The sequence below is a fragment of the Muscardinus avellanarius genome (assembly GCF_963383645.1).
Source record: "Muscardinus avellanarius genome assembly, chromosome: 20".
Lineage (NCBI taxonomy): Eukaryota > Metazoa > Chordata > Mammalia > Rodentia > Gliridae > Muscardinus > Muscardinus avellanarius.
This window is the reverse complement of record NC_137806.1, coordinates 34,629,830-34,650,163: the sequence shown is the minus strand read 5'-3', so window position 1 is coordinate 34,650,163 and position 20,334 is coordinate 34,629,830. Positions and strand designations below refer to the sequence as shown.

At 52.2% G+C, this 20,334-nt stretch overlaps 1 protein-coding gene across 2 annotated transcripts in view; it reads right to left on the bottom strand.

Moving 5' to 3' along the window:
- SIPA1L2 (signal induced proliferation associated 1 like 2) overlaps window positions 1-20,334 on the bottom strand; it is a gene marked incomplete at both ends in the record, with an annotated part of 75,713 nt that overhangs the window by 44,268 nt on the left and 11,111 nt on the right. For both annotated transcript variants that reach the window (XM_080717002.1, XM_080717003.1), the window contains 6 exons: window positions 2,700-3,276; window positions 3,428-3,585; window positions 10,978-11,081; window positions 14,685-14,859; window positions 17,709-17,897; window positions 19,658-19,791. In XM_080717002.1, the coding sequence (XP_080573128.1) occupies window positions 2,700-3,276; window positions 3,428-3,585; window positions 10,978-11,081; window positions 14,685-14,859; window positions 17,709-17,897; window positions 19,658-19,791 (1,337 nt within the window). The remainder of the gene's footprint in view (window positions 1-2,699; window positions 3,277-3,427; window positions 3,586-10,977; window positions 11,082-14,684; window positions 14,860-17,708; window positions 17,898-19,657; window positions 19,792-20,334) is intronic.

The window sequence follows — 20,334 nt, the reverse complement described above, 5'->3', positions numbered from 1 at the left end:
CCTTGAGTGACTGATGTTTTCAAAATTATGAACTGAAAACTGAAAAAGCACTTCAGTCCTACGCACACCCTTCTTAAGTGTTCACTTCTTTAAGTTCTAAGCAACCCTACCAGAAGATGACATGTGTCCTGTGGCTAGTGCAGCGACGCAGGCCTGGAATCCCAGCACTCAGGAGGCTGAGATAAGAGGATCATGGGTTCAAGGCCAGCCTCAGCAACTTAAGGTGATTCTCAGAAACTTAGTGAGATTCCATTTTGAAATAAAATACAACAGGGCTGCGGGTAGCTCCGAGGTAGAAGACCCCTTGATTTTAACTTGTCACACACACACACACACCCCTGCCTTCATTCAGATATTAATGTGGTTACCAGCTGAAATTTAATGTCTAGTAATGTTAAACTGAAGGTCAGCCAACCTTTCAGTCTCAGGGCTCGTTTCCCCCACTTATGTCCGTCATCCCCTGCTACCTTCCTGACTTTGGCTATCTGCCCTTTACCTTCTGTTGCTTGTCTCTTAAGACCTCCGCGCCAGAAGGACCACGTTCTCTGTGCCTCTGTAGTTTCTCAGAGGCTTATGTGAGCTCAAAGACCCGATGGATATAGTGGCTGCCTATCCATGTACCCAGGGCTGGCTGCAGAATTCGCAAAGCCTGGTACAAAAGAACGCAGGGCCCCTCAAAGAGTTTAACTTTAAGATGGTGACCACAGGGCCTTCGGCACCAACTGTGGGGTCTCCTGAGCGGGTCTCTATGTGGGACATGCGGGTGGCAGCCCCACAGGCCAGCTCACTGGTCTCTGGGCAAAAGCACACAACTGTCTTCCAGCGCTGTTCCTGGCACGAGACACCTGTAGCCCCACTTCCTACCACCTTGCAAAGGACACGCGTTTTCCATCCGCAAATAGGAAGTCATCCCCACACCGCAACCAGGGATGGCATCTCCCCTCCATCATCGCCCTGTTACGGCCCTTAGGCTCCCCTCACCGCTAGTTTGCAGTGATTTGTCTCCAATATCTCATGTTACAAGTCGTTAGATGGCAAGCGCGTCTCAATTACACCGACATAGGCCCCTTAGGCCCCTTAGGAACACATCCGTTCTTCTAGGACAAACGGCAGGAAGGGGGCCTAAGTGTCGACGGAGGCGTGAGCACCCAGGGAGGTGCAATCTAGCAGCTGGCGATGTGGTGTTCTGACACCCATCTTCAGAAGCACAGAGTTCAATGACTCGGGGGCTGTGCTAAAGAGAATTACTTCCAAGTACGAGAGGCCTGGTAGCCAGAGACATGCAGCAAGTCTAACCCAAGAGTGGGGTCTAGATCAGGTTAACATGGCTACACTCCAGGACCACACGCACAGCCCCAAGAAGCGCCTCGGGCCCTTTACTGTCAAGGACCTCCAAAGGGCGAGAGCACTTCTCCAAGGCCAGATACAGGTTCGTAATTGGTGGGAGAACACGAAACGGATATACTTTATTTCCCATGAGTCAGAGTTCACTAAATCCTCTCCAATTAAAAAGTAGTATATCCTGAGCTGGGTGTGGTGGCGCAAGCTCATCATCCCAGCATCTGGGAGGCTGAGACAGGAGGATCACAATTTGAGGACAGCCTCAGCTACTTAGTGAGGCCCTTTGCAACTCAGTGAGACCCTGTTTCAAAATAAAAAATAGGGCAGGGGGTGTAGCTCAGAGGTTGAATGCCCCTGGATTCCATCCCCAGGACCAAAATAATAATAAAATCCTCTTTGGGGGAAAATTTATATACAAGACAGTCTATGGTCACAGAATGTTTTCTTCTATTACCCAACCAATAAAAACTAGAAATAGCTTGGTTCAGTCCTATTACTCAATGACATACACTCGAATGAAAAAAAATCTGAATCTGTTGAAACTGGCAGCAGAAACCTGACTGTTACACACTGCAGGCACTGGGGGTTTTGTATTGCATCTGAAAAACATCTCAAAACTGACTCGCTTTCTAGTTTGTTGTAACTTACTGGCTAATTGTGCAAAACCTAAGAAACTGTGGCTGGAAGAGAAATAACATTTAATCTGCTTAAGGTGTTGAAACAAAGGCCTACTCTGAAAACACACCAAGTTGAATCTACAAACAGGATTCAGACATTCAGATGGTGAACACAGCAATCCTGTGCTTATAGTTTACCCAGCATGAAGGTATGTCCTGTTAACCACCACAGACAATAGCCTTCTGACGATCCTGTTTCCTCTAAACACTATAAAAACAGCCCCACTGTTTTCGTTTGAAAGGTGACTCCATTTTTCTCATGGCTTTATGACAGTGGCACCCACTGTTGAGAGCCGCTTTATACAAAAGAAGCCAGCAGCAAAAACCAGACTGTAGCCGGGTGTGGTGGTGCACGCCAGTCATCGCAGTACTTGGGAGGCTCAGACAGGAAGATCTTAGGTCAGAGGCCAGCCTCAGTAACGCAGCAAATAGTCTGCAACTTAGTGAGATCCTGTCCGAAAACAAGAATTTAAGAAAGGGCTGGGGCTGTAGTTCAGGGGTAGAATGCCCCTAGGTTCCGTCTCCAATCCCCCAAAAGTTAAGTAGATGAACCTAAGTAACCTCTGTGTCCGTAAGGAGTGGCGATTCATTCTCCAAGTGCTGGAATCCCGGCGAATTCCCTAATGGATCCCGCCAGGAATCCGGGATAGCAACAGGAAGGGCGTCGAGACGCGTACTTACCACCAGTCGCTGCACTATCTCGCGTATGTCGGCGGCGCAGTTGTCCACCGAGGACAAGAGGATGCACTCTCCTCGCTCGTAGAACACCTTGATGCTCACCAGGCCCGACGTCCACCCGATCACGTCCCTGCAGGAGCAGTTGAACACGACGTTCTTGGAGTCCTTCTCGATCAGCATGATGAACTCGTTGGAAATGCCCAGGAGACACTCGATGTCGGCGGACTGGCCGAAGTCACGGGCCACCACGTGCCACGTGATAGCCCCGACGCTGAACAGGTGGGCGTCCTTCCGGGGCTTCACCCGCTCCTTCTTCTTGGCGCCCAGCGTGATGAAGCTGAACTTGGCCGAGGTGTCCACCGTGGCGGTGGTGACGAAGTTCTCGGCCAGGTCTTTCAAGTACTCCTGCCGCGTCCGCGTGGCCATGGCTCGGAACTTTTCCGACTTATGGGCTGCGTTTTCTGCGTTGATGACCTTGGCTAGAAGGAAGTCCCGAAACACTGCAGACTTGGGGAAAGTCACACCTCTGGGGATCGGGGGGCCAAATGGCGGCACGTCCTTGGACCTGGAGACGCCAACACTAAGAAATAAAAAACAAACGAGCTGCAACGGGGACGGGCGGCACTGTTTCTCCCGGGAAATAGCCACGGGGAGTCTGGTTGGAAAGCCGCAGGTTGGGGAGAGGATGGGACCGCTCGGACGTCCCGGGAGGGCGGCCCGCGCGGGCTCACCTGTAACACACGCTCTCTGTGCACGGGTTGTGCGCTTTCACGATGACGAAGACGTGCTGGAAGTGGGAGCGGATGCTCTGGGGGGTGAAGGGCAGCGCGCCCGGCTCCTGGAAGACGATGGTGACGATGTCGTTCCCAATGTGTCTCTTTCTCAGGAGCTGTGGCCGGGAAGCACAGGGTGACACATGAGGCCTTTACAACCAAACATGTGACATACGCAACCGCGACACTGTGGGAAGGGGAGAGGGACGCAGAGGCCCTCTGGGAGCCAGGCCCCTTGAGGCAGAAAAGGCTAAGCAGGCTGAGTCTCAGACCTTGGGGAAGAGATGCCCAGACATTCAACCACTTCTTCCACTTAAAAATTCAACCTGTATTTTCTTTTACCCCAGAAGGGAAAAAGAAAGCTTGTTTTAGAAATCCCTAAATTAGCACATTAGATATATTTTAAGCTTTTGGCTTATAGGAGAGGAGGCCAGGGCAGGGTTCAGCTCTGCGCCCCTGTACCCAGCACCTCAGGTGCACCACGTTCTGCCCTCACCCCACTTCTGCAACAAACCAAAGGATATGATCAATCAAATTGACTAAACATGGGCCTTTAAATGTAATCCCCAAACAAAATTTCACTATCAACAGCCAGAAAACCCGCAGTTAGTCATCTAGCGGAGGAGACGGCGTTCCAGGGCACCTTTCCTATGAGATCGTGTTCACAGTGCACACCAGTGGGGCTCAGTGTGCCATCTCCACGTGTGCATTCGGTAACAAGGACCGAACCCAACCTCCTTTTCCTTCCTCAGGACTCCAGGAAGCGCTACTTCCCGCCAAGCCCTTTTCAATTGCATGTTTGCAAAAGAACATGCCACATTTGTCTGTGTCTGGTTTATTTCACTTAACACTGCAGTTCCATCTGCTCTGCTCCAACTTTACAGGACTTTGCTCATCTTTATGGCTGGAGAGCACACCATTGTACACCCAACGCTTTCTCCACCATTTGCGTATCCCTGGACACCTAGGCTGGGCCCGTATTTTAGCTCTTGCCAAGGGGGCAGCAATCAATACAAACCCTTTACTTTTGACATACCTTCTGCCAAGAATGTGCTCTCAGTCCAAATGTACCCTGGATAGTGTCAGTGGCTCTGGGCACCTGAGCTTCCTAAGACCCCGCCTCTGCTCCCCCACCCGGGCCTCCTGCTCTGGTCACCACAGGCTCCTCTAACGCGTTCTCAGAGTATTAGCTCTCTTCTGGCAAAGGAATAGCTTGACTTCAGCTCCATTTTGTATAACAGATTGTATAACCTTGTATGCACTCTTACTTGTTAAAGATAGCATTTCCCGAGGTTGTGAGTTCCAGCCCCGCCCCCTGCCTCCCCTTCAGCCAATGGCGTGAAGACCTTGGTGCTCTGTTCCATCCATTAAGAATGCAGCACAGAAGCCCCAGGGCTGGAAATAAAATACCCAGCAGTTTTCGCCACACTGTTCATGTATGCCCGACTTACTGGTGGCAGGATCCCTTTTTGCAAAAAGGGAGATTCGCCTTGCTGAGCCGCTTTCAGATGTGTACCTCTTTTTCTGATGCCACAAAAATTTCTAATAGTCTCCTGTGTCAGGACAAATACGTCTTATTGTTGGCTTCCTACTTTCCAGCAGCATGTCTGGCACAGAGCAGGTGCCCAGTACAACTTTGCCGACCCACATCTACTGAGAACAGCAACGTAGACCAGGATGGGCACACCAGGACCCTGGGAGGACTGGGGTTCCAGCTCTGGGAGCCTGCGAGCTTCAGGGTCAACGGTCATCCTTGCAAGGGCTGGTGACCTCACCAGGATGGGCCCTCAGGCAGAGGTCCTTACAGGCAGTACGAGGAAGACCTTCCCCCTGAGTTTATGTGGTGACTACTACGCATATTTCAGTCTAAAGAGAGTTAAGTTCACCTTTTAAACCAGATGAAAAAGGACTTCATGGTCAGGCCCCAGAACTCGCAACTTAACATAAAAGCCTGGAGAGGGGAGAAAACCCCCTTGTCTTCAGAGTTCTCCCAGGGCCAGTGAAATTGCCGATTCATACACTGGAAAATTCCATTCAAATCACCACAGTTCAAGTTGTGAACACAGAAGCCGCCTTGCCATCCGAGAGACGTCCGACACAACTCAATACACTTAGACTCAGTGATCCGCCGGGCTCGAGCCTGTGGTTTTACTAGCGTTAGCCGGCACTATAAGCAAAAGGCACTACACACACGTGGGAAGACACGTACAGCTGGGCGTGGTGGCGCACGCTTGTAATCTCAGTACTTGGGAGGCTGAGACAGGGCTGTGCAGATTCGAAGCCAGTCCCAGCTACTCAGTGAGGCTGTCAGTAACTTAATGGAACCCTGTTTCCAAATAAAAAAAAAGTAGGTCTGGGTATACAGCCTGGAGGTAGAAGGCCCTGGGTTCCATTCTCAGAAACACACGAAGTAAAACCCAGATCTCTTTGAAAGAGAATCAAAGAGGAGCAAGTTTAGAGACTTAATAAAACACCTTGGGGGTTAAGTATTACTTGCGGCCTTCAGATCCTGCCCAACATGGATTTCAGAGCCGTGTGGGGATCCATCAGGAGTACAAGCTAGTGCTCTGAAGAACGTCCTGAGCTTCCTAGAGGCACGTGCTCTTGCTAGCGCTTAGTGGAAGAGTTTTATCCCCCTGGTCAATGAGATTCTGTAGAACGAGAGTCCATCACAGAAGCAGCAGGGACTGCCAACCTACGCGGACGCCGCCTGGCGAGACAGGAGGCACCATTTGTTTTGGGGAATGAATGAATGACATTCCTCCTGGACAAGCAGAGCCGGCGCGCGGCTCCCGGGCTGCCAAGAGCAGCAGCTCGGCGTGTTCAGCTGCAAGTGAGTCAGTCAACACAGCGTCTGGGAGGCTTGCACAGTCAGCCCCCCTCATCTCCGCGCCCCACTGCAGCTGTGCGGTGGGAATCCGCTCTCCTAATGATGAGGAAGAAGCCGAGTCTTCAGAGTTCTGCGGCAGAAGCGCACACCACACAGATGTGGTGGCCTGGGGGCTCAGTTGAGCTGCTTTCCTGAACTTTGCGGGTCCTGGGACCCATGAGAACTTGGGGCCACAACAGCACACACATGAGACACTCGTGGGACCACCAACCTTGGAAGGAAACCAGCCTCCGCATCAGCAAGTTCATTTGTTAAATTCTCACAACTGTGTGCCGGGAGTGTTGGCGCACGCCTGTAGTCCCCAGTGCTTAGGAGGCGAGACGAGAACGCAGGCTCGAGACCAGCCTTACAATTTAAGACTCAGCAACCTAGGAACACCGTCTTTCACAAACAAGGACTAGTGAGATGGAGTGCCTCTGGGTTTAATCCCCAGCAAAACACAATTTTATTCTATCAAGAAACAAACACCATCTCGCACCTCATTCTAGGGCAGGCAGCCTGCGACCACAGTGAGCAGCTGTTTTGAGCGAGGGAGGCGGCACATCAGAAGGGGAAAGGCAAGGTCTCCATGCAGGGCTTAGGAAGAACCAAGTCTACGGTCCCCAAAAGCAGCCTAAGTTCTCATTCCTGGCCCTCTGGTTAACATCTAAGCCTTACCAACATGAACAGGCCAACCAGGACTTGCTTGACCTAGCCCTTCTGATTGCCGCTACCTCATCTGTACCCAGCCTTCTAGACAGACACCTGTCCCTTCAACGAGCTCCTGGTCCACTCAGATGCCCTGGGCTGCTCATCCGGCTTCTGCCTCTCTAGGCACACCCTTCTAACACTACCACGCAGACCCCTCGTATACTCCATGCTCCCACGTCTGTCCCGGGGTGAGAATTCTACCTTGGCTTTTAGAGTTAGCCAGCTTCCTATGGGAAAAATGGATTAGAAAAGTACTTCAGACAGGAAGGGGGGAGCCTACGCACATTTCTGAGTATGGGAGACTTTTTTTTGTGGTACTGGGGATGGAGCCCAGGGGCATCCTACCTCTGAGCTATACCTCCAGCCCTATTTTTATTTTAAAACAGTCTGAGTTGCAAAAGGCCTCACTAAGTAGCTGAGGCTGTCCACAAACTGCGATCCTCCTGTCTCAGCCTCCCAAATGCTGGGATTACAAGTGTGCGCCACGTTGCCTGGCTGGACCTGTGCTTCTAAAGGGAAGTCTTGTCCGCTGCACAACAGCGAGAGCTAGTGGTGCTCAGATCGGCAAGATGACCAACTCTTTCATATGCTGAGGATTCATTGCTGATCTGATCTAACCGTGAGATTTAATCAGTATCAGTAGTAAGAGTAAATCTACAAACCAAGTATGGCACACAGGGAGACACAAAAAGTAGCCAAGAATGCAGATTCTGAACTGCTTCCTGATGAAGCAGAGACGGGAACAGGCTACGAAGGTGTCTCTCTACCTACGCTGCGCTGCGTGACATCAGCCCCCCTCCTGGCAGGGATTAGTTTAAGTGCACACTAAGGACTGAGATAAGGCTAGCCAGAGAAAGCATTCTATTCCTGCAGACTCCCGTGGTCTTATTCACAGGTGGCCCAGGTGTAGCAGGACCAGCTGGAACCGCACAGAGGAAGCCAGGCTGCTCCGGCATTCACCAGGCTCCTGAGCAACCTTTGCCGGGGCCCCAGGCTAGTACGCAAGCCCTCCAAGGCAGAGACTCCCGTCTGACGTGGACGACACAGTCCCGCCGGGCCCCAGGGTGCCCAGCTGTGCGCCGTCATTGCTGTGAGGTTAACCCCAGAGACTCCGGGGCCAGGCTGAGATGCCCCATCGGCTGTGCCCCGCCCGATGCAGCCTCTTGAACTTGACTCATGTGTTCAAAAAAGGAAAGGTTACTACAGGCCAGGCACGGTGGTGCCTCTCTTTTATAGGCCGAGTCTAAAAAGGCGCCTCCGCCACGCCAAGTTTACAGCTACCTTGTGAAGTCCTCCGATGACAACCCGTGATGGCTCAACTGGGAGCTGTCTCCAGGGCAGGCAGGAGAGACATGACCGGGAGACGGCCCTGGAGAGGCGGACGGCCTGCAGGACAAGTCTGGGCCTCTCCCGAGAAGACCAGAAACCTCCAGGGGCAGGCTCTCACTGTCCCCAGGAGTCAGACATTCCGAGAGTAAACTTCTGCAGCTATGGCGAATTCTCTCTAGAGACCTTTCAAGCACTCATGTCAGCCCTCTGCTTGACTTATTACAAGAACAAACACACACCCAGGTGAACAGATGTGATGGGACAAGCCCGGGCCAGCGTAGTCATCAGAAACCAGCCGGTGCCGAGGCCCGGGAGCGACTCCTGGTCAGCCAGTCACTGTGTGGGGTCCCGGCTGATCAGCGCCAACAGCTCTGCCCTTGGTATTGATATAACCTGTGGGCACGAGGTGCTAAGAGAAGGACGTCCCACACGACCGTCCATTAGTGCCAAGCTCCACTGACTATCTACAGGTGGCACACGGTTGCCAACTCATCATCAGCAAGATATTATAGCAACTGCCAGGGAAAAATTCACTTTCTGAAATGGACGCGGGGAGTCCCTTTATTTCGTGGCACTAAGGATGGGACTCGGGCATTCCACCTCTGAGCTATACCCCAGCTCTTATTTTGCTAAGCTGCTGAGGTTGGCCTCAAATCCGCCATTCCTTTTTCAGCCTCCCGAGTACTGTGGTTACAGGCATGCACCACCACACCTGGGTAGTCCCTTACTTTAAGCCTTAGCTTTACAAGACCCAGGAGCAGGAATAGAAAAATAAAATGTAAATAAAGTCACCTAAAACACTGGTGGTCTATGGTTAATTCTAAGGTAACAGACTCTCAGAGTCTGGCACTGGTTCAAGTGTTCCATACTCATGAATCCCTCTTCTCATGAACACCCACCCAAGGCGGGGTCACCACTCACTGGTTAGTCAACTGACAAGGGCCCACGGGCTGTCCCCATGTGCTGGGCTGTCGCAGGTGAAAAGGGGACACTGGGCAAACAGGACAGGCATATCCCTGCTCAGATACAGGAGGCCCTGTCCGGACCTGCCAAGGCCAGGATGCCAGGGGCCCAGACTCCACCTGGAGAGGGGCTATGTACCGCTTGCTCTTAGAGCTTTTCAAACCAGCAGGAAGCCTCACGGGTGGACTGCAAGGAGCGGGTGTGGTGGTGCACACCTGTAATCCTAGTACTTGGGAGGCCAAGATACGAAGATTGCAGGTTCAAGGCCAGCCTCAGCAACTTAGCAAGGCCTCATGAGATGCTATTTCAAAATAAAGCAGGGTATAGCTCAAAGGTAGAATGTCTGAGTTCCATCCCAGTAGGACAGGAAAACACACAAAAAAAGGCGGTCTAAAAGGGAGATGATGAAATCACCCAGTCAACCATCGTGCCTTTGCCACATCCCCCTGGTTAGTAAACAAACAGGAAACCCGGTCAATGATTCCCACAGGAGATGAAGAGGAGCTGGTGACCTCAAGGAAAGAGGTGGGAATTGCCAAGTTCAAACCCGCCTGAGGACCTGTGGGGCTTCCTGAAGCGGGGATGGGAAAAGGAAGGGAACCAGTTTCTTTTTATAGAAGAAAAAGATCTTGACCAAATTCGTGAATTTCATGATTTTTTTAAGAAGGGGGAAATGGTCTGAATTAGACTTCCTTCCTTGGACAAATGCCCATCAGGCAACTCCTACGTGGTCCTCAGTGCTTTAAATACATAGAGCAGGGCAGGCAGGTGGCAACAGGGGTCTGTGCTTCCCACGCACACCAGTCTTAACCCTGGCTTTCACCCCAACACAAGCGCACTCCTGAAGCCAAAGTGTGCAGGGATCGGACTCCACGGTAACAAACTTCCCTGTACGGGAATCTTCGGCAGCCCTAGTTCTTTGGTCTTCTGCTTTGATGCCAGAAAGCCCAGCGATGCCCACAAGGTGGGCAGGAGCCTCCCCATCCCACACACAGATCACTTACATACTGAGCCATCCCCAAAACCTTCAACTTGGAGCACACAACACTGCAAACGTCTCCAGGGGCAGGAACAAACCACCTTCTTTCTAGCAGTTTTTTGCAAAAGGCAGTGTCCAACTCTTTACAGTGAAACCAGAAAGTCAGGTCCGTCCTTTCGCCATGTTTTGTGCACTGTCAGGTTTGCAAAGGTTCTTGATTCTGAGTGACCGCATTCAGAGCGTAGCCGGCGATGATTTTTTCCCCCTTTTCAGAGTAATTGTGGTTGTTAAATCCAATTGCAACAATGGAAACCGAATGAGGGTGAGTGGAAAGCAATATTGGTGACAAGTGCAAAGGGTGTTTTCTATAAGCCAGTCATCTACCCACACGCAGAAACCCCGAGGTGGTTGACGCAGCTGATCTTTAGTTAATACAGCTGGCACGGGCTGCTCTGAAGATTTTGCCTAGCAAGCGGTTGAAGAATGGAAGAGCTTCTAAGTTTTATAAAAGGGCAGCAACGCTCCTTTTAAAGCCCCACTGCTTCAGGGATCAAAGAGCCAGAGACCATGCGTGCCCCCAGTGAGAACCCGCGGCGGCTTTGCCGGCTGTGTGGCCCTTCCATGGCTGCCGGCCGTAGGGTGGGGACGGGGACGTACCTGCTGCCGGTTGCTCGGCATGTAGGGAAGAAGCGTGGACACGTGGAACATGAGCTCGTAGTCCTTGTACGTGGTGTACAGGGAGTGGGTCCCCGTGGAGTCGGCTGAAAGCAAAGACACAAAAGTTAGATCACGGCGGTGACACCAAGTCGTTCCTACCAAGGTAGCCGACATGCATCCTGTGGCGAGCTGGGAGCGTCTGGCTGCATCAGCTCCCTGTGCCAGGCCAAGGCCGGGGCCAACCGCCTCTGTTTGCCCCACGTGTGCTGAAGAGCGCGCGGCTTCCTCCCGCTCTTCGTCTGGACATCGCGGTGTGGCCTCGGAGGACCCGCGAAGCCAGGTGGTCCTGCCTCGGTGCGACTGAGCCAGCAACCCTCAATCACCTGGGGCACTTGATCTTCCAGAATGCAGAAGGTCAAACTGGATTGAATGTGGAGAGGGGAATGAAGTATTTTAAAGTTTTCCCTCCCTGGAGGGCGTTTCTTTTACTACAAAGATGACATTCTGGACGTTAGGGGCGAGGAGAGGACCCGGCCCCTCGCTGTACTGACATTAGAAACGGCAATGTGTGGGCCCTGCTGGTGATCTCAGACCACTTGTCTTTGCAGAGGATGCTTTGCTAGGCCAAGGCTGTCTGTGCTGAGACCGTCTCCGAGTGTGCGTCTCAGGCTCACGTCAGCCAAGTGGCTGCTTCGGTGATGCTGAAGCTCTACGTTGCTTTGCTTGAGTAAACGAAGACAGCGGTGTGCATGTACAGGAAGCGAGACGCCACGGAACCTGGAGATGCTCCTTCCCACTCCCCATCTGCGCGCCGGCTCCTCCCCCCGCTTTCTGGGGAGCGTGTGGCACTGGGGATCGGACCCCAGAGCGTTCTACCTGTGAGCTCAGTGTTATTTGGAAACAGGGTCTAAGTTGCTGAGGCTGGCTTCAAAGCCGCAATCCTGTCTCAGTCTCCCAAGATTCAGATTACAAGAGCGTGCCACCACGCCCGGCTCCTTTTCCCACTCTCCAAACAGCAAGAAATGCCATTCACCGTTTTATCCCATTGTGGTTTTTTGGGGAAGCTTGTGGCACATTTTGGATAAAATCCTTTTAGTCGCCGGGCGTGGTGGCGCACGCTTGTGATCCCCGCACTTGGGAGGCAGAGACAGGATCACGCAGGTTCGGAGCCAGCCGCGCGCGCTGGCTTAGGAGACCCTGTTTCCAAATAAAAATGTAAAAATAGGTCTGGGAGTGTAGCCCGGAGGTAGAAGGGCTTCCAGGAACCCCAGTACCACCACAAAAAAAAAAAAAAAAATCCGTTTAGTCTTAAATTTTCAATTTTTACTTGAAAATGCTTAACTTTACCTTGAGTCCTGCAATCATCTTGTATTTCTAATTTGGAGACAGCCCTGCACATTCTCTAGAAGAGATATCGTTCTGTTCTTAGCTACTGTGGAAGGCGCCTGAGGATGGCAATTTCTTGGGTAGGGCGAGTATCCCGAGGGCTTCCATGAACACACAGTTACCTTGCCGATGGTCAGAAAGAACACATCTAATAAGCTGTGTATCCACTGGTAATAAAAATAAAGGAGTCTTCCCATCAACTGCTCAGTAAATGCAGATTTTTCCATAGGACATCTTAGAAAGCAACGTCCTGTATTTTAACTCTTGGCTCAGAACCCCAGCAGCAACCGTGGCTCAGGATGCAGGCAGGCTCAGGACGCACGGTGCACACAATCGAAGGTCGGACAATTCAAGAGCAGAACATTTAGCGTGCTCAATGGCCACGGCCACGCTCCACCCCAGGACCGTCACTCGGGACAAACAGGACCGTCCAGACCAGGAGATCGCAGTGCAGGAGCAAATCACGCTGAGATGTGATCAGAATGTGCCCAGCCCCATCTCCCAGACATAGTACAAGTTGACGTTCTGGAGGCTTCTCTCTCAAACGCTAATGCAGTGATGAGAAGGCATCAAGGCTTGCTCGGGGGCCGGCTGCGAGGATTTCTGCTTGGACTTCGGCCATTGGTTTGGAATTCTCCGGCCTGTGGGTGCCATCTGCCAGGACCGGTATCTTAGTGATAATCCCATTCCTACTCCATTTTGAGCCCAGACTTGAGCAGATATTTAAAACCGGAACTCAATTCTCCTCAAGTTCAAGAATATTTTTACTTATCCATCCCACAAAAGACAGAATTTTTACTTGACCATTTCCCAAAACCTAATTCTTAGATTTCTCCTCTCCAGTAATGGAGCAGCAGACTTCTTTGCACATTATGCAATGTCTTGCTCCTAAATTTATTGTTTTGAAACAGGGTCTCACTGAGTTGTGAAGGGCCTGAGTAGCCGAGGCTGTCTGAACTGCTATCCTCCAGTCTCTGCCTCCCAGATGCTGGGATTTACAAGCATGAGCCCCCACGCCTGGTCCATTGCTCCTAAATTTAAAGGGTTTGTTGACCATCAGAGAAAACCTAGAAAAATCTAGTGCTTATATACTCACCTTCTCGAGAAGAAAGCATTGAGAATATCTCCCAGGACATAAAAACTCAAAGCCGAAGTCATGTTTACACCAAGGAAAATACTTGGGTTACCTAGCCTGCCGTTACAACTTCTAGACCAGATCAAAAGTTGATAGAATCTGTCACCCCCAGAAGACAGATAATCTACAAACGGCAACAAGAGCATACGGGGTGTCCTGTGTTACTTTCCTTTCGGTGTACACATTCAAAGTAATAGATTTTTCCTGGCCCCGGGGGGGAGGCACACGGAGGCTGCGGGGGTCACCATCATGGCAGGGGCATGTCAACTAAATTTGACTTTCAAAGACACATCGGACAACAGAACTGACGGCAGGCACCACCCTGTTCAGACAGTACCGTTGATGGCCCCAAGCTGTATGGATGTGGGGACAGGGCCGAGACTCAGCACAATGGGCGGGGAGTCTGGAGAAAGAACAGGGGCACCAGGCCAGCCCCGCGCCATCCTGGCTGCCCCGCCCGGGCACTCCCACTGACGGGAGCCCTACACTTAGATTTTCCATCTTTAGAATCTCCTCATCTTTCATTAAAGGACCACGAGTTAATTACTTGATTTCCCCAAATATGTAGAACTGTGCTGAAAGCAAACTGATTAAGGGCACAAAGATAGGAGAATCTAGGAGGACAATGAGGAGGACACTGGAGAAAGTCACACATCACATATGGCAGAAAGCCTGTGTTTTCAACTGGGCAAACTGATTTCGTGTCCAAGTCCAGGGGACTCGACTTAGATCCTCGAAAAACAGGATGCGTCAGCCTCTTAGCCCCTTCAGCTCCAACTGTTGACATCATGGGTCCAGAAATGAACAGAACAAGCCCAATAACAAGCATGAATGAATGCGTTAACGTTTTGTCTCGGTGATGAATGCAGCGCTTGTCCTTGGTACACTGAAACAAGGGTGTAACAGAAGAGAGGGAACTCAACGGAGGAAGAAAATATTGAACAATTCTTCAGAAAACCCTGGGGAGCCTCTGCTGGCATTAAAGAGAAGGAAGTGACCTTTGGCGCACGTGAAGGGCACAGCTCTTGGGAAAGCGTCTCCTCTGCTCATCTAAGGACATCTACACCCAACCCCAGAATAGCTTGCTGGGCTCTTGGGGTCCAGACCAGGAGGGCACAAGGCCGCTTGCGTGGACCGCGCGGTACGCCTGTCTGGCGACTTGAGCCTGCGCGCACACGGGGCTTACTTTTGTTGTCCAGCTGGGCACGGTATTTACTGAATCCCTTCAGCCGCACTCTCTGGCCCAGGAGGTCGAGGAACTCCTCAAACGCAGGCCCTGCCGTCTCGTTATTGTACATTTCCTCCTCTGTGCTTTGGCCTGCTTTGCAGTAGAGGATTCCAACCTTGTGCTGAAAGCTCAGCTGCAATGGAAAGCAAATATCGTTACTTGGCAAAGGAGAATCGGACACACTAACTTCCAGTAAAGTTAAGACTCTTAAAAGCCGACCTTCCTGTTCTCACAAGCGCCTGCCGGAAGAATTCCCACAAGTAAAAAAACCAGTAACTATTACTGTGTAAGGTGCAGCAAAATAAGACGCCCAGGCCCCTCAAGGTGCAGCTGGAAACACCAGCAAGCCCAAGCACTAAGATCAATGTGGACAGCACAGGGCACTCGCCAGGTTTCCCAGAAGGGCAAGCATCACCCAGGGTCAGATCCTGCAACGGCACTGCTAACTTTATGTTACGTGCTGCACGCAGGCATCGGAATTATCTTCCAAGGTGGGAAGAAGGCTGTGAACTTTCACAAGTTTTCCTTTCTGGTTCTTATGGTTTTTTCTTAATTTATTTGAACATTCATGGAAACATGCAAGACTGAATTAAAAAAAAGCAGGAAAGAATACAAATCAAATTAAGGTCTGGTAAGGAAAGAATCCCCATGGAAATTGTGATGTACGTGTATAAATAGAAAAATGTTTTGTTTGCATAAAAGGAGCTTTGGTTGTACAATTACAGTCATTTCTCACATTTTTTCACTGTCTTGAAAAGAAAACATCTGTTACAGATACAATACAGCACCAAGAGTTTTAATGACAACTGAAGAGCCCCTGCCGTGACCCCATCTCTCAGTGATACCCGGGCTTGAGGCCGGGCCATCCTCCCCCCAGGGAAGAACACGTGCCAGCCTGGGCTTTGCGACCTTCCCTCGAGCAGCACTCCTCCCTTGTGCGAACGGGGTTCTTAATCTCACCACCACCAGCAACCTGAGCTTCAGAGACTCATTATCAGACGTGGGCTCCCTAAAGACGTCAATCCATAACACCGCTTGCTTTTATTACCATGGAAAACAGAGCCTTTCATCAAAGTCCATGGCTGACGACAGCAGTCAAATCAAGCCACACGATGCTCATTTCCCAGCGGCGGAGGCGGCCTCACTCACATCACGCGTAGTTAACTACAAGCAGTGCAAGGAGCAGCGCATCAACTTGTCTAGGTGACCTCGGGCTGCGGGACCTGCCTCATCAGTTACCCGTGCCAGGCAGAACCCGGTTAGAAAACCTGGGCGCCCCCGTGTTACGGCTGGCTATAGAACAGCCCCTCGAAGCACTCCAATCGGTATCTGGAGTTGATGTGATCGAGTCCTGACGTTGCGATCCCAGCGTCCCAGTGGCGAGTCCACCGGAATGGACTTACTCCGGCGGTGCCTGTGCTGGCAGCGTGTGGCCGGAGGGGGGGTCCCTGGGGTGCGGCCTGGGGGCTGTGCTTGGTGCCTTTTCCTTCCGTTCTTGCTCCGGCCTCCATGACGTGAGGAGTGCTTCCATGAGCTCTCCCCTCTCCGCTTCCTGCCTGAGATCAGAGGTCTCCAGCCTCAAAGGGACTGGACCCAAAACTCCAAGAAAAATCTTTCCTCTAAGTTACATGGTCATTATTTGAGATTATAGCTACGTACGTGCGTGCTGACTCGGCCACGGGTGCAGAGGCGGGATAGGAGACCATGCGGAAACTACTCACTGCCTGGGATTGCGGATCTTACTGCGCTGTTTCTCTGGGTAAGTTTCTGAGACAAAACTTAAGTACGATAAAAATGGCTTGGATCATTTCACGATAAATATCGGTCGCTCCTAACGGAGACATCCCAGGATCTGACTGTGCACTGTGGATATCTTCTGACTGACGTGTGCACAGAGGCTGGTGGCGTTAGTGACTGCTAAGGTCTATACACACCGATGACGGTCTCCAAACGCCACTTCACACTGTCATGCGGACTTGACCACCTTCACCTTTGGAAGACCCTTCAACTCCGCAGCTATCTGGCCCTTGACTTAGTGACTGTCTCCTGGCTGAGCTGTGAGATGCTCAAGGGCACCGAGGCTGCCGTGTTTCCCCGGGGGAGTTGTCCCCTGGCACCCAGAGCTGCCGTGCCATCACACTCTTGGGAGCTCGCTGTCCTGCAGCTGCTGCCCATGGGTCCACCCTGCCGCTCCGCTCAGAGCACGGCTGGTGCCATGTGCCGCCTCATCTGAGTGCCACCCAGCCCTCAGTGCCCACCCTGGTGAGTCCGGTGGGAAACCTTGTCCTCACGTACAACTCTTGAGACAAGGAGCAGGGCGGAGGTGCTGGGCCCAGGGTCCCAGCAGATGTCCAGCAGAGTCCCAGCCAGGACTGGCTCTCTGACCATCTCCTCCCCGAGACTGGTGGGCCCGTATATGGACTCACAACTCGGCAAAGGCCTCAACTTACTGTTCCCCCGCCCACCACCTTTCTTTCCTTTGTGAAGAAACTGGAAAGGCCATAGGTCCTGGGGCAGTGGTACTCACATCTCTTCTGTGAACTCTATCCCAGTCGGGAGGCTCAGTTGAAACGCCACGTTGTCTCCACCTGCCCAGCTGGATTCTACCCCTTCTCCCCAAGCACTCGTGGGCTTCCACCTTTGAAAGCTGCCTGCTATCCTCAGCCTACAAGGCCTCCGTAGGCACTGGTCCCACAGCCTCAGTCTCCCAGATCCAGTCAACCCTCATCTGTCAGCAAGACCCTTGCACACGGCAGACAAGGACAAAGCCAACTGGAGTATGTAAACCCCAAATAAAGACACTGTTGACCTCTCTTGCTAGGTGGGATGTACCCCGAAACCACACACGAGTAGACTACGCTACAGGGAAAGTTGGGGAAAGTGAGAAAATAATTCCAGGCATTTCAAATAAGTGAGCTTAGAAGACAGTGGAGACACCAGACTCTGGGAACGGCAGAGTCGAGTGACACCGCGCATACCCACCCCTTGTTCGTCCAGCTTGAGCAGCTGCTCCGGGACCTTGGGCGAGCTGGAGGCCTGCCGCAGACACTGGGTGCTCAGCTCGGGGATGACGTACTCCAGCACTTCCTTGAGGGGGAGGCCCCGGGCGGTGCCGTGCCGAGCCGTGGAGGGCACGGCGTCCTCCAGGATGGCACCCCTCAGGGTGGTGAGCTGTGGGGTGAGTGCCAGACTTCGGTTAGGCTTAGTCCTGGTTTTCTAAGTAGGACATTATCACTTGGTGGCCTTGGGAAAGAATAAAGGGTGGGGCACAAGGAAATGCAGGGCTCCCTGTGACGGTAGGAAATCAATGTTCCTAATTTTTAACACAGCAACGATAAAGGGGGCTGGGCTAGGCGGGGCCGAGGTAAGGGGGTATGGAACAAGCCTAGCCACTCACCCCTCGGGCCGCCAACAGTGCAGCGCTGAGGCCACGTGGGGAGGCTGCTGGGGAGCTACAAGGGCCCCGGCCACCTCCATCGCTCTTGCCTGCCCCTCTCGCTCCGCCCCACTCTGCTCCTTTCATCTATCCTGACGCATGCGGGCGGCTGGTGGCACCCGGGAGCTGGCGATTCGGGGCTGGGGAGACAGTGCATTTCCCCTCACAGTGTGCAGCGTGTGGACTTTGTCCTGGAAGCACAGGGTAGACACTGAGCCAGGGCTTGGGGCGGATGGGAGGGCCAGAGCTCTGCACTGCGCCTGAGACCGGTCCTCACCCTTCATCGACTCTGTGGTCACAGGGACGCTCGACATCGGCAGAGTTCCCCCGACAGACACGGAGCTCCCTGCTACAGGGAGGGCACTGCTCTCCATCCGCGCCCGCCATCCAGCCACGCGATGGCTTGTTGCTTTGATTCCACTGTTTTAAGTTTAGGGGGCCAGCTGCGGCTAGTGGCTACTTCAGTGGACAGCACGGGCCGAGAACTGGAACCATGCCACCGCCACTCAGAGGGCTTTGGCTTGCACGCACGCCCAGCGCAGAGCCCAAGCTTCTGGAACACCACGCGTAACGACCCAGAAGGAGTCAATCTACACACATTCTGGAAGTTGCCAAATATATATATCCTTCGAATGGCAAAGGGCTACGGGAATAGGACCGGCAGTGCAGACTAGTTCTGATTATGTTTATAAACCAGAGATCCACCTATTCAGCTACCCACATGCAACATTTATCACCAGTTTCTCCGTGCATATTATACAGAAGAGGTTTGCTTAGGTCATATTTGTACATACACATCACATTTTTGGAGAGGATTCATACTTTTCATTCAAAGTGAAAACCCCAGGGACTAAGCAGGGTTCTCATGGCGTCTGAAAGGGGAACCACTGTGCCCACTGGTCAGAACACCAGTGGAGCACCCCCAAACCTAGCGGAGGCCACCCGATTTTCTGCGTTAGGTTTTAAAGTAGTTTTCAAATCCTCACATATATATTGGATGGTTTTTGGATTGGGCCTCTCTGCCTTAGACCCCAGACTTTTTTTTGGTACTTGTGATTAAATGCAGGAATGTTTTACCTCTGAACTACACACCCTCAGCCCTATTCTTTTGAAACGGTCTAAGATGCAGAGAACCTTGCCAAGTAGCTTAGGCTGGTCTCGAACCTCTGATCCTCCTGTCTCAGCCTCCCAAGTACCAGGATTACAGGCATATGCCACCATGCCCCAGCACCAACCTCCCTGTTTTTATGTTATCCGTCCTATCATGCACAGTGGGAGGAAAATTAGAGCGGTGGAACATCAGGGACAGGTCTCCAAATTGCTCGTTTGGCGAAAAGTCCTGTAACCTCCCTTTTCCCATGGCCCTAACTGTTGTGAATAGTTAATGACTATTAATCATTTGCATTAATAAAAACGGCTCTAGGACTCTACCCAAAGTAAACTGAAGCCACGGCAGCACAGCCGTTTGGACCCCGCCGGGACAGCCGCCCGTTACCTCGCTGGTGCGGAATGCCACCCGGTAGTTGAACTGGGACCCTTCCCTCTCCTTAGCGTCTTCCACCTTCTCCCTCCGGATGCTGACTGCCACCGGGCCGAGGTTTTCGTCGATGCCGAAGTAATTCTGGTGCTCTACAAAACAAGATGGCGGAGGTGTCAGAGGCGCGCACGCAACCAAGGGCACCCGGGCCCTAGGCGTTGGCGCAGTAGCGTTTCTCCATCTTGCTCCAAACCTCACTCCCCCTTCCTCATCTCATTCTGCTTTCACTGGCTCAGAGCAGATGGTTCCTTTTCCCAAAGCTGTGACTTTGCTATCTGCTACCCTTTGGACGGACGGATGGCATCGTGAGGAGAAGAACCCTCTTTTCTTTGCAGTACTGTAGAGTGACCCCGGGGGCATTCTACCTCTGAGCTACATTTTTCAGTTTTTAATTTGGAGATAGGGCCTAAGTTTCTGAGGCTGACTGCCACAAACCTGTGATCCCCCAGCCTCTGCCTCCCAAGTACTAGGATTATAAGCACGCACCAACACACCAGCTCTCGCCCCCTGAAATCTGGCCAAATCTAGCAACAGACATAAGAGGCCACGGGCTGCTCAGGGCAAACTGCATCGAGATGCGCCTGACTAGTCGTCAGCTGCCACTTCTCTCCTGTAACTGGGCCCTTGAAGTGTCG